The sequence below is a fragment of the Rana temporaria genome, chromosome 1, assembly GCF_905171775.1.
Source record: "Rana temporaria chromosome 1, aRanTem1.1, whole genome shotgun sequence".
NCBI classification, from domain to species: domain Eukaryota; kingdom Metazoa; phylum Chordata; class Amphibia; order Anura; family Ranidae; genus Rana; species Rana temporaria.
In genome coordinates, this window is record NC_053489.1 from 19,627,492 (window position 1) to 19,642,307 (window position 14,816).

Here is a 14,816-nt window from a genome sequence, read left to right on the forward strand (position 1 = left end):
AGCCACACTCCAAACAACCCAAAAATACAAGTGTTGCAAACATTCCATACAAAAACCATCGGGCCAGATTCACGTAGGAGCGCGTATCTTTGTTCCGACGTAGTGTATCCTATTTACGCTACGCCTCCGCAACTTAGACGGGCAAGTGCATTATTCACAAAGCACTTGCTCCGTAAGTTGCGGCGGCGTAGCGTAACTTGGCCGATGTAAGCCCGCCTAATTCAAATGTGGAAGAGGTGGGCGTGTTTTATGTAAATCAATCATGACCCCACGTAAATGACGCGCTTAAAGAACGGCGCATGCATGCGCATGCTCAGTATCACGTCAAATTTTTTCCCTAAGTTACGCCGGCTCAATGCCTGTGACGTGAACGTAACCTACGCACAGCCCCATTCACGTACGACTTACGCAAACGACGTAAGAAGATACGCGCCCCTGCGCCTCATATAGCAGGGGTAACTTTACGCCGGAGGTAAGCCTAACGTAAACAGCGTAGCGGACGCAAGTATGTTCGTGAATCGCCGTATCGACCTAATTTACATACTTGACGCGTAAATCTACGGAAGCGCCCCTTGCTGCCAGCATAAATATTGCACCCAAGATATGACGGAGTAGGAGACTTACCTCGCACGTATCTTGGCCAAATCTATGCGTAACTGATTCTAAGAATTAGGCGCATAGATACGATGGCTCGCATTCGGACTTACGACGGCGTACATGGATATACGCCATCGTAAGTCCATTGTGAATCTGGCCCATTGTGCTTAAAGGAATATCAGTATTCGCAAACCGTCAGTTAATTAAAATCATCAGTCATATCCAACTTAACAGAATATCACCAATGCAAAAATAACACCACATGTGACTTCTGAAGGCAATTTGTTGCATTAGATTTTAGTTAGAGGTATCAGAGTAAAGGGGGCTTTATACAAATGCACACCACACTTTTCACATGTTTATTTGTAAAAAAAAAAAATGAAAACCATTCATCATTGTTATGTGCCACTCTGTGTTGGTCTATTACATAAAATCCCAATAAAATACATTTACGTTATTGGTTGTAACATGACAAAATGTGAAAAATGTCAAGGGGTATGAATACGTTTTAAAGGCACTATAGGGCTTCAGTACTTCAGGTGTGATCAATTTTCAAAGATTGGCCCCATAGCTTGTAGACTCTATGGCCTTGTACACATGACCGAACATGTCCGATGAAACATGTCCGACGGACCGTTTCCAGCGGACAAGGCTGAATTGTCCGTTGGTCTGATGTGTGTACACACCATCAGACCAAAATCCCCGCGGACAGAGAACGCGGTGATGTAGAAGACACCGACGTTCTCAAACACGGAAGTGCAATGCTTCCACTCATGCGTCAAATCAATTCGACGCATGCGCGGGATTTCGGGACGCTGGTTACACGTCATAACCAGCGGACATGTCCGATTAGGTGTACTAACCATCGGACATGTCCGACGGACATGTTTCCAGCGGACAAGTTTCTTAGCTTGCTAAGAAACTTTTGTCCGCTGGAAACCTGTCCGCTAGGCCGGAAACCTGTCCGCTAGGTCGTACACACGGTCGGACATGTCCGTGGAAACTGGTCCGCGGACCAGTTTTAGCGGATATGTTCGACCGTGTGTACAAGGCCTAAAACTTTCACAAAAAATATATAATATACACTAATTTGGGTTATTTTTACCAAAGATATGTAGTAGTATAACTTTTGGACAAAATTTATTAGGAAAAATTACTCATTTGCAAAATTGTATAACCAAAATGAAGAAAAAATTATTTTCTTACAAAATTGTAGGTCTTTTTTTCATCTATATCGCAAAAAAATAAAAATACCCAGTGTGACAGAACCCACTGTCACTGTGTGTTTTGGAAGGAACTGTGGGCGGGGCTCCTACCCACAGATTATGGCCCAGAAGAGACTGGAGACCTGGGGACAAGCTGGCATTGAAATAATGTAATGTAATGCTACATCCCTTCTCCCCCACCCCCCCCCCTATTGTTGCTGTGTTTAATTGTGTTGGTAAATGGCACATAGACAATGGTCTGGACTGGAGACATCTCTCCGCAGGGGATGTGTATTGAGAAGCTGCATGCTTACCATAATCCCTTTATGTTTATCTGAAGTCTGTTACAATGTACAAGTGTTCAGTTCCCATTGGTTGTTCCTTGTCCCCTACCCCATCCCCTCTATGACAAAGCTAAGGGGAGTGTCCCTAACTGTGTGTAAAAGTGTATGTCTTGTATTTAATAAACAGTTTAAGCTCTGCATGTTTAACCCTCAACACCTGTGTGGATTGTCTCGTGATTGAGGGGTTAAGGGCTGGTTATGGCGAATCTGCAGGCTGCGGGTGCGTTTGGAGGAAAGGTGACACAGGTCTGGCAGAGGTGCCCACCTGGGGTATCCAAGATCCGTCACACCCAGTGATGATTAAATGCCACCAATAGTGATGAGCTTTGGGTTTGAGTGGAACAAAAGTTAGACTCGAACATTGGGTGTTCGCCGGTTCGCCAAATAGCAAATTTTATGTGGTGTTCGTGGCAAATGTGAGCGCCATGGAATGCCCCATAATGTACTGTGAGACCGCTGTATGATGAATGACCAAAGTATACACCTGACCTGCATGCTTTGGCCAATTACAGCTCGCTCCTCTGCGAGAGACATAATTGGCCAAAGGCAGCGTGCCTTTATCCAAGGCAGTGAGAGCAGGATGCTCTCAAATGAGTCGGCTCTCCCCAGGGACAGAACAGCCAGGTAGGGCTTCCCAGCTCTCTTCTGCAGCACCCGGTACCTTTGGACGAATACCGTGGGCTTCCCCTTCCCTCCCCCGCCGCCTCTTCCCGCAGGCCTCCCTACCCAGCAGCCTCACAGGTAAGACTGCTTTTTTCCTCACCTCCATCCTCCACCTTGGAGACATTCCGCGGCCATCCTTTTCAGGATAAGCCGTGGCCTCCCCCACATCCCCCAGGTACTCCTACACATCTCCCAGGTGCGCCTGCAGTAGCCCCACACCTCTTCCCCGCCACTGCTGCCACCAACCGCAACCCCAGGCCTGGACAATTCCGGCAATAGCTCTTGCGGCACCCACAGCTAGGAAAGTCCCTGGCTTTAGCCGGGGCCTAGTGGCGCGCTGCGCGTATACCACTGTAACTTGCCCCTAAAATATCACCAAACCCACTAATCCCTCATAAAGACCTCCGCCATCGTGCCGGGGGCCCCAGGAGGGTCTCCACCACCTCACCTCGCCCCCCCAGAACCTCAGCAACCGGCTCGGGCCTAGTTCCCGGTAGGCGGCCATCTTTCTACACCCAACAATAGTGTCACCTATTGCAGTCAACCCCACTCTCCCTCCACAGCCCCATAGCTGAGATATGCATAGCCAAAGCCCCCCTCCTTTAGCTCCTACAGCTATAAAGCTAGGGACTCCCACCACTCACTCACTTGATCCAGGCTTTGCTCGATCACCCGTTGAGGGATCAGAAAGGAATTTTTTCCCTGACCGCTGCAGATTGGCTCAGCACGGCCAGGGTTTTTAGCCTTCCTCTGGATCAATGGGGAGGGAAAGGTTTTAACAAGTGGAGGCCCACTTGGAAATCTTCCTCCCATTAAACCATCAAATAGCCCCCCCCCCGATCGATCTATACTACTCTCCCCACATTTCTGCGACTATGGCTAATCTGAAATACGCCGCAGAAACCATCCGGGATCTAAAACCATTTGCCTCAATATTATCAGAGGTCACCATAAAAGCACTAAGGAGTATGCCACTGTTAAGAATCGATCGACGATCGACAGTCAAACATCATACCCATTCACCCCAGCCTAAGCGCATATCATGCGTTTTGGTCAACACAAGATCGGCAGTAAAACACCAACAAGAAATCCATGATTTCATCCTACAATACGACTTAGACTGCCTCTTCATCACAGAAAGCTGGCTTACAGCTGACTGTAACACCATTCTGGGTGAATTGGTGCCAGCTAATTACCGTATTCAAACGCAAAACAGAGTGGGGCAATGAGGGGGAGGCCTGGCGGTGATCCACAAGATTCACCTCTCGATCACCAAACCAGTCCTTCAATACTCCCTTCCATTCATGGAAACCCTCACTCTGCAACTGCAAACAAATCCCCAAGACACTGTCCATATTCTACTTTGCTATAGACCACCAGGTCCAAAGACGCACCTTCTCACATCGTTGACGAAGTTCTTCTCCACCTATACCCTAAGCATCAAACACCTCTTGCTGCTTGGGGATTTCAACCTGTGGGCAAACTCCTTGCTGGATCCGTCACCGACGCCTGCATCGACCACCTGGAAGGATTAGGTCTGCAGCAACTAGTACATGGGCCTACTCAGGTCATACGTGTGATCTAATTTTCAAACAAGATGTGGAAATAGACGTCTTGGAAAATGAGCCGCTACCATGGACCGATCACCATGCGATTAAATTCACCATTACCAAAAATGCCCCCTCAAAAAATATGTTACAACCAGTGACAACTCACTGGACTAGATCTCAGATGAAGCTCCACTCGGAACTCTTCAAAACAACACTAGAGAAACAAAATAAAAACAATCCAACAACAGTAAGGATGAGCCAAACACCCCCCTGTTCGGTTCGCATCAGAACTTGCGAACACACCAAATGTTCTTGTGAACTTTAGAACCCTGTTAAAGTCTATGGGACTCGAACATTTGAAATCTAAAGTGTTAATTTTAAAGGCTAATATGCAAGTTATTGTCCTAAATAGTGTTTGGGGACCTGGGTCCTGTCCCAGGAAACATGTATCAATGCAAAAAAAAGTTTTAAAAACTGACGTTTTTTCAGGAGCAATGAATTTCATAATGCTAAAAGTGAAACAATAAAAGTGTAATATTACTTTAAATTTTGTACCTAGGGGGGGGTGTAAAGTCAGCCTTCATACGTCTTTCCCAGTGACGTACGAGGGTGCGTCAGAGGGGGCGGGGTCACGTGACGGGTGGCCACTTCCCCATTATAAGAAATGTCAAAGCTCCAGCGCGTCATTCCGCTGGGCTGTGTCCAGCGGAGAGTGGAGCTCACCTGCTGCGCTCTGGACAGATGGATCTTCTCATCGCCGGACCGCTCATCATCCGTCGCTGGAGAGATCATCTGTCGCTGGATAGAAGACAACGTTGGAGCAGGGAGCCGCATCGAGAGTGGATTACCACCGCTGGATTTTTTTTATTATTATTAATAAAGGATTTTTTTCTACGGTTTCTGTGTGTTTTTTTTAACTATTTACACTTCCTTCATGAAATGGTAGAGGTACAGTGTACCCCATTACCAATTCACATAGGGGGGGGGGCAGGATCTGGGGGTCCCCTTTGTTAAAGGGGTCTTCCATATTCTGATAAGCTCCCCGCCCGCAGACCCCCACAACCACTGGGCAAGGGTTGTGGGGATGAGGCCCTTGTCCCCATCAACATGGGGACATCCTCCCCATGTTGAGGGCATGTGGCCTGGTGCGTTTCAAGAGAGGGGGGGGCCGCACTCTGTCCCCCCCTTTTTTCTGCGGCCGGCCAGGTTAACATGCTCAGATAAGGGTCTGGTGTGGATTTTTGGGGGAACTCCACGTCATTTTTTTTAAATTGACGGCGGGGTTCCCCTTAATATCCATATCAGACCTGAAGGGCCTGTTAATGGAATTTGGGGGGACCCCCACGCTTTTTATTTTTTATTTTTTTATGAATGAATCATCTCTAAATTGCCAGAGCCGACAATTCATTAGAGCCGCAAAGCCGGTTTTAAATGCCTTCTTTTCTTTCAGAAATGACACTTTGTGCAGGGACAGTTCTATGTACGGGAAACATGCGCTTTTTCACATGCTGACTTTACACCCCCCCCCCCAGGTAGGAAATTTAAAGTAATATTACACTTTTATTGTTTCACTTTTAGCATTATTAAATTCACTGCTCCTGAAAAAACTGCCATTTTTAAAACTTTTTTTGCATTGATACATGTTTCCTGGGACAGGACCAAGGTCCCCAAACACTTTTTAGGACAATAACTTGCATATTAGCCTTTAAAATTAACACTTTAGATTTCTCCCATAGACTTTAACAGGGTGTTCCGCGGCTTTTGGAATTTGCTGCGGACACCCCTAATTGTTCGAGTCGAACATGAGTTTGACTCGAACTCGAAGCTCATCCCTAAACAACAGCAAATGGCCACAAAAACTCTCTACGCCATCAACAAAGCTCTACTACAGTCAGCCGACTTAGTAGCACCAAAACGCAAAACTTGCATCCAGAAAAACAACTCCAGCTGGTTTAATGACCAACTGTTGTTGCTAAAGCAAGAGCGTAGAAGAGCAGAAGCTGCTTGGAAAAGAAGCTCTTTGGAGGTAAACCACACCACTTATAAAACAATTACCAAGAAATACCACAAAGAAATCTTTATGGCCAAAAAAAATCATATCTCCAACATCATCACAAATGCCCAAAACCGCCCCCGCAAACTCTTCAAGCTGGTCACTCAGACGATGAACCCAGCTTGTCTAGAGGCCTCCGATTCCAACTCACAAGAATTTTGCAATGAATTATCGGATTATTTCATTAATAAAATTGAAGGAATCTGTGTGAGCATTCAGCAAAATAGACCCCTCATCAACCCCTCCCCAAAGCCCAAACCAAACACCCACTCAAAACCACCACAATCAACAAAATTCTCTCTAAAACCCATTTCCATCGAGGCCACCAAAAATATCATCGGTGCTCTGCGTAATAGCACAGAACCCAATGATATCATCCCCACCAAACTTCTGAAAGAATGTGCCGATATTTTGGCACCAGCTATCTCTCAGCTCTTAAACCAATCATTCAAGGAGGGCACGGTGCCCATTGCTGAAACAAGGTATAATAAAACCGATTCTAAAAAAAAACACCCTCGACCCCGAAGATCCAACAACCGTCGACCCATAACAGCCCTAAATGTCTTCTCCAAGATAATGGAGAAAGAAGTTGTACAACAGCTACAACATCATTTAGACACCCATAAATTACTCGATCCGTTTCAATCAGGTTTCCGTCCTGGTCATGGAATAGGAACAGCGCTGCTCAAAATATGGGATGACGTTCTAGAGGCCGCAGACAAAGGAGAATCTTGTCTCCTGGTACTGTTGGACCTAAGCGCTGCCTTCGACACTGTTGACCATGGACTACTTCTGACTCGGCTAGTTGAAGTAGCCAGAGTCACGGAATGTGATTTAGCTTGGTTCTCCTCCTTCTTGGAAAACCGATCACAAATAGTGAAATTGGGGCCTTTCACTTCGGAAAAACGGACAGTATCATGTGGAGTCTTTCAGGGATCCCCTTTGTCGCCGGTTCTGTTCAATATTTATCTCTGCCCTCTTTTTGAAATTATCAGTAACCAGAAGTTACTTTATCACTCTTATGCAGATGATACACAATTGTATTTTCGCATATGCAACAAAAAGGATCACTCTCTTGGACTAGAGAAATGCCTGTCTTTAATAGAAAATTGGATGACAAAGAGTTATCTTAAACTCAACGGTTCAAAAACAGAACTTCTTCTGTTTCACCCCAACCGGAAAAATCATCCCGCAACAAAATGGACGCCCCCGCCCATTCTGGGTCAATCCATCACCCCTAGTGCCAAAGTCAAAAGTCTCGGAGTCATTTTTGACACCAACATGACAATAGATGCACAAATAGGGTCAGTAGTCAGCGGATAGCACCATCTGCTGCGCCTACTACGCATATTCACCCCCTTTATTCCGAAAGAAGACGTTGCAGTCGTGGTGGGAACAATTATCAATTCCAGACTGGACTATGCAAATGCCCTCTATCTCGGACTCCCCAAATACCAAATCGCTCGTCTGCAAATCGTTCAAAATACGCCCGCTCGACTAGTGACTGGTAAAAAAACATGGGAATCAATCTCACCTTCACTGAGATCCCTTCATTGGCTGCCAGTAAAAGACAGAATCACTTTCAAGGCACTCTGTCTAATGCATTCATGGAAACGCCCCCCAATATCTATGCGAAAAAATAAAAGCCCACAAACCCAATCGTATCCTACGATCCACCAATCAAAACCTTGTCCAGATACCCAAAGCCAGATACAAGTCCAAAGGAGATCGAAGGTTTGCAGTCCAGGGACCTAGACTGTGGAATGCTCTGCCTACCACCACTCGATTGGAGTCAGACCACTTGGCCTTCAGGAGAAAGATTAAAACCCATCTCTTCTAAGGTCAATGGGGTTTCACTCACAGAATGGATACAATCTCTTCTAAGGTCAATGGGGTTTCACTCACAGAATGGATACAGTCAGATCACTTGGCCTTCAGGAGAAAGATTGAAACCCATCTCTTCTAAGGTCAATGGGGTTTCACTCACAGAATGGATACAATCTCTTCTAAGGTCAATGGGGTTTCACTCACAGAATGGATACAATCTCTTCTAAGGTCAATGGGGTTTCACTCACAGAATGGATACAGCGCCACTCTATTTGGAGATATCTACAGTTTAAACTCTATATTCAGTCTGTACAGGCAGTGTATTTGATATATTCAGTCAGTACAGGCAGTGTATTTGATATACAGTATATACTCTGCATTTAGCGTAGTCTATATATACTGTGCATTTGGGTATATAGTACAGTTTCTAATACACTTCAGGCAGTGTATATAATACAGTGTAGTGGAGTGTTAAAAAAATACCCATCATGCAGGGCCATCTTAATAGCATCATGGGCCCCTGGGCAAAGTAATGCTATGGGGCCCCTACAATGATGACAGTGCAGGTAAACAGACATCAAGTAGGTAGGAGGCAGACTGCCTCCCCTGTGTATCTATCATTCTCGGTACCATCATGGGGCCCCCAATTTCAGGGCACTGTGGGATCAAGGGCAAGCTGCTTTGGGGAAAGTGCAGGGGCCCCCCATGCAGCTGGGGCCCCTGGGCAGTTCCCAGGTGTGCCCTCTCATTAAGACAGCCCTGCCATCATATCCAGAAGGCCTACAAGGAGAGGCAGATGCTCACAGACCACTAAAAGAGGGCAGCCTCTGTGTCTACAGTGAACAGTGGTGGTCATGGACATGGTGCATCATCTGCAGGCAGGGCACACTTCTCCTTTTTTTCTGCTGCTGGCCGTGTTATTGAGCCACAACAAGCAGAAGAGTTGGTGGAGTGGATAACAAAGCCATCCTCATCCTCCTCATCCTCTGTCACCCAGGCTTATAGAAGTTTGCCTTCCAATGCAGCTGCCAAAGCGGCCTATTCCACTGGCTCCTTGTCCACAGTTACTTCTTCCGTAGCCCCACCATAATGTATGGAGGAGTCCCCAAAATTATTTGACCACAGTGTCAATTACATGCTGCTGGAGGATTTGTAATGGATCAACGAGTGCGCCTGTCCACAGACTCTGTTGATAGGCTCACATTTATAAAGATGAATCAGTCCTGGATCAGCAGCTATCAAGCACCTGATGCTGATGTAACTGGTTGAATTTGCTATGGATCTGGGATCCCTTGAGGACTGCCTACGATGCCTATCCTATTCCTCCTCAATAAAGATGATGCTGGCTTCCAACAATATTTTTGGTTTAGGACACCACCACCACCCAAGGCCCAATTGTTCTGCCCTTGTTTAACAGGGGCATGTAATTAAAATGTTTGAAAAAATATTTAACAGCCGGGCCCGTTCCTGCGCCCATCAAGAGTAACTGTGAGCGGTTACCGTGTTCTGCCAACACCAACACCTAAGGCCCAATTTTTCAGCAGAGTATATAGTGCAGTCCATATAATATATATATATATACTGCAGTTCACAGTATATAGTGCACTCAGTGTAGTATATACTGTATAATACAGTGCAGGGTATATAGTGTAGTGTACAATATATAAAATAGTGTATTGAAGTGGTTAAGAGAGCCCTATGACAGAATTAAGAAATAAATGGCATGGGTTCACCCATTCATACCAAGCCCTTTGGGTCTGGTATGGATTTGAGGGGAACCCACAGGCAATTTGTTCTTAATTTTTGGCGTGGAGTTCCCCTTTAATATCCATACCAAACCCGAAGGGCCTGGTATGGACTGGGGGGAAACCCACGTTGTTATTTTCAATGATTGTTTAATGTATATTGCCAGGATCTGGCAATACATTACAGCAGTGAGCAATTTTAAATGCCATTTTATCCTTTAGAAATGTCCTTTTGCTGTGGTACTGTTCTAAACATGGGAAAAATATGCTACTTTACAGGCATACTAAGGACACCCCCCATATTTAAAGGAATATTTCATTTTTATTGTTTCACTTTAAAGGAGTTGTAAAGGAAAAAAAATTGTTTTGATGAAATGACTGTATACAGGGTATAGAGACATAATAGTTAACTGATGTATTAAAAATAGATAAAAATTAATCATATAATGTACCTGTAGTTTCGTTTTTGCATCTACTTTCGTTTTTGCATTTAGTTTCGCTTTTGCATGTTATCCTGCCTGTGTGCATGTACAGAGCCATAGAGCAGTGATGGTTTGGAAAATGAAACTAGAATCTCCCAGTACTGTGGTCCTCAGGAAACAGACAACCGGGAAGTGTCCAGAACAGAGGAGAATTACAGCAACATCAGAGCAAAAATGAACAACAAGGTCATGAAACCAGGACTGCAGTAATGTAAAGGAAGCTATTTAGCTAAAAAAAAAAAATTCCTTTAGTGACCCTTTAAGCATTCTAAAAATCACTGCTCTTGAAAAAAAACTTCAGTTTTAAAAACTTTTTTTTTTGTGTTGATATATGTTCCTTGGGGCAGGACCCAGGTCCCCCAACATTTTTTATGGCAATAACTTGCATATAAGACTTTAAAATGAGCACTTTTGATTTTTCACATTCTTGTCCCATAGACTTTAACGGTGTTCGCATGTTTGCACAAATTTTTTGTCTGTTCGCAAGTTCTGGTGCAAACCGAACCGGGGGTGTTCGGCTCATCCCTAACTACCAAAAGAAAGCTCTATTTGTGTGAACAAAGGACACAAATTTCATATGGGAACAGCGTTGCACGACTGAGTAATTGTCATTCAAAATGTGAGAGCGTTAAAAGCTGAAAATTGGCCTGGTTAGTAAGGGGGTACAAGTTTCCAGTAATATATCAAAAACGGGAGTACTCCTGTGCTATTATGGGTAAATAGAGTTGCTCACAAGGGTGTCGCAAACACCATAAGGGTCAAACACTACCCACAAAAGAATCACAAAAAAATCAAATAGTGGTGTTGCGCTCCCTCATGAAATAACATATAAACCTAGATATATGAATGTAGAGAGAATAAATTATATAAAATTATATAAATAAATATATAAAGTGCCGCTGTGCTGCAAACAAGTGACTACAGGTGCAATGATATAAAGTGCAATGATAATAAATATTCAAAAATTCATAACAATTAGAATAAAAACAATCCGTGTAGAATTAGAAACACATGGAAAGTCCATTGTGAGTGTAGCAAAAGGTTCTAAAGTGCTGATGAATCTCAGAAGGGGAAAGTCAATTCCTATGGATCCAGGGTGCAGAGTGTAGTGTTGCTGGTGCTCTGTAACAGTAACAGGTGGCACTGTGACTTCTGTGAGAGGTGGCTCTTCGGTGTAAGTAACACCCGTGGGTGTACTACCTTCTTACCTTACGGCTGTAAGGTAAGCAGCATTGAAAGATATGGTGGAATGCTAGGTCATTCGAAGTGGGGGAGGGGATTCCTTCCTTCTCCAGCGTTTCCAGTAATGTATGGATGCGGGATGGGGGGGCCACTCGGGGGCTTGAGTATGGATGGAGAAATAAGAGAATATAGGGCCAGATTCACATAGAATCGCGGCGGCGTAACGTATCGTAGATACGTTACACCGCCGCAAGTTTTCATCGCAAGTGCCTGATTGACAAAGCACTTGCGAGAAAACTTACGCCGGAGGCCCGTGTAATTCAACGGGGCGTGTGCCATTTAAATTAGGCGCTCCCCGCACCGGACCTACTGCGCATGCTCCGTTTTGAAATTCCCGCCGTGCTTTGCGCGAAGTGACGTCATTTTTTCGAACGGCGATGTGCGTAGCGTACTTTCGTATTCCCGGACGTCTTACGCAAGAACAACATTTTTTTACATTTCGACGCGGGAACGACGGCCATACTTTATACAGCACATACGTGGGCTGTATAAAGTTAGGGCACCTAAGATGATGACTAACTTTGCGACGGGAAACTAGACTAGCAGGGACGTAGCGAACACGAAAAACCGTCGTGGATCGCCGTAACTACTAATTTGCATACCCGACGCTGGTTTACGACTCGAACTCCCCCCAGCGGCGGCCGCGGTATTGCATCCTAAGATCCGACAGTGTAAAACAATTACACCTGTCGGATCTAAGGGATATCTATGCGTAACTGATTCTATGAATCAGTCGCATAGATACTCTAAAGAGATACGACGGAGTATCTGAGATACTCCGTCGTATCTCGGCTGTGAATCTGGCCCACAGAGCCTCTTGGTGTACATTTGGCGTTTTAAAATTCACAATTTATTTAGATGAAAAAAGGTACTCACATTTCAAATGATATAAAGTGCATTGCATAAAAACGAGCAGCGAATAGGCACCGTTCCTAAGATACTTAAGTGTCGGTTATCCATAGGGTTTCTTTAGGCTTATTGAATTGTATCTGGTGATATGTACAGCACCGCGCTGTTCTAATACCCATGTTTACTAATGTCTGAACAATGCACGTTACCTATGTAAGTTTCTATGTTATGATTGCATTAGCGGATGATGTGGTATGCTAAATATACATATATGTTTATGTGTATATGCATGGTGAAATTTCTCCTAATAAAATTATTTTGTGAAAAAAAAAAAAAAAAACGAGCAGCGAGCTCGGGACCTTGTTTTGCCAGTGTCCGTATGCCTGCGTCCTACGCGTTTCATCACTCTCACATGACTTCTACGGGGGTATAAGTGTCCAGTAGGCAAGTGTTTAAGGAGGGGTGGGCTCACCTGCTCTCCACCGATCCATTCAAATGCATGTACTTCCACTGTGGAGGCTCTCATATATTCACAAGAGTTATGCCGCGTACACACGATCAGTCCATCTGATGAGAACGGACCGTTTTCATCGGTTAACCGATGAAGCTGACTGATGGTCCACTGCGCCTACACACCATCAGTTAAAAAAACGATTGTGTCAGAACGTGGTGACGTAAAACACAACGACGTGCTGAAAAAAATGAAGGTCAATGCCTCCAAGCATGCGTCGACTTGATTCTGAGCATGCATGGATTTTTAACCGATGGTCGTGCCTACTAACGATCGGTTTTGTTCTATCGGTTAGGAATCCATCGGGTAAATTTAAAACAAGTTGGCTTTTTTTAACCGATGGTTAAATAACCAATGGCGCCCACACGCGATCGGTTTTGACCGATGAAAACGGTCCATCAGACCATTCTCATCGGTTTAACCGATCGTGTGTACGCGGCATTGGGACTGCAGAAACATTGGGGTGCCTTGGTGCAGTTCTGCAGCTTACAGATATATTTGCAAATGTGTGCTAACTAAACCCCTGTTTTTAACATAAACTGTTAGGCCTCGTACAGACAAGGGGTTATCCGCATTCCTCCTCCGGATTTTGATCCGATGGCTTGTACACACCATCGGATCAAAATCCGCGCGGAAAACATCCGCGGTCACGTGTTGCGCCGTCGCCGTGACGATGACGCGGCGACGTGCGCGACGCTGGAAGTTAAATACTTCCACGCATGTGTCGAATCATTATGATGCATGCGAGGGATGGGAGCGGACGGACTGATCCGGTGAGTCTGTACAGACGACCGGATCAGTCCGCTGGACTGGATTCCAGCGGATAGATTTTGTAGCATGCTACAAAATTTTTATCCGCTGGGAATCCGTCGGCTGGATTTTTATCCGCCGAAAATTGTCCGCTCGGGCCTACACACGACCGGATCTATCCGTTGGAACTGATCCGCGGATAAATCCCAGCGGATAGATCCGGTCGTGTGTACGGGGCCTTAGACAGGACAATTCAGTTGGTAGCAGACTGGTTGTTTAGTTGAGCTGAGAATTTTCTTTGGTTTTGTTTTACATTTGTGAGTATATCTTAAAATACGGTTAAAAGTTCCTATGGATCCTAATAATGAACCGCCTCTGTAAATGATATAGACAGAAAACATTCAAGTCATTTCTTACCTCGCCTGACTTCCAGAAGATGGATTGACTGATATTGAGATTTATTTCAAACACAAATTCTGGGCCTTTAATAATGGAAATTGGGACCTGATAAACATCTGTTTCGTTATGATACATCCAGCTGTGTAAAATAAGATCGGCTGGAACTTCTCTTTTCTCATTAAAATAGATCTCGCCTCCGGTTGGGTCGGTGTAATGAAGATTTCTCACATATTTGTGCAGCTTTTCATGGAAGACAGAAATACACAAAGTTACCATCTACAGTTATAATGGCGCGTACACACCATCACTTTATGTGATGAAAAAAAATGACGTTTTTAAAAACGTCACTTTAATTGACTGTGTGTGGGGGAAAACGTCGTTTTATGTCTTGTAAAAAACGACCAAAAAAAATTGAAGCATGCTTCAATTTTATGTGTCGTTTTTCAAAAGTGCACTTTTTACTTCACAGAAATTGACCGTGTGTAGCAAAAAACGTTGTTTTCTAAGACGTTTTTTCATCCACGCATGCCCAGAAGCTACTTATGAAGCAAGCTTCAATGGTAAAACGTGGTGGAACGTAACCTCCCTTTGCAAGAACA

The 14,816-nt window shown here is 44.7% G+C and overlaps 1 protein-coding gene across 1 annotated transcript in view; it reads right to left on the minus strand.

Annotated features, from left to right (window-relative positions):
- Positions 1-14,493, minus strand: part of LOC120927264 (vomeronasal type-2 receptor 26-like) — a 28,995-nt gene extending 14,502 nt beyond the window's left edge. The window contains exon 1 of the mRNA XM_040337856.1: positions 14,236-14,493. Coding sequence (XP_040193790.1) covers positions 14,236-14,493 — 258 coding nt within the window. The remainder of the gene's footprint in view (positions 1-14,235) is intronic.
- Between the last annotated feature and the right edge of the window lie 323 nt (positions 14,494-14,816).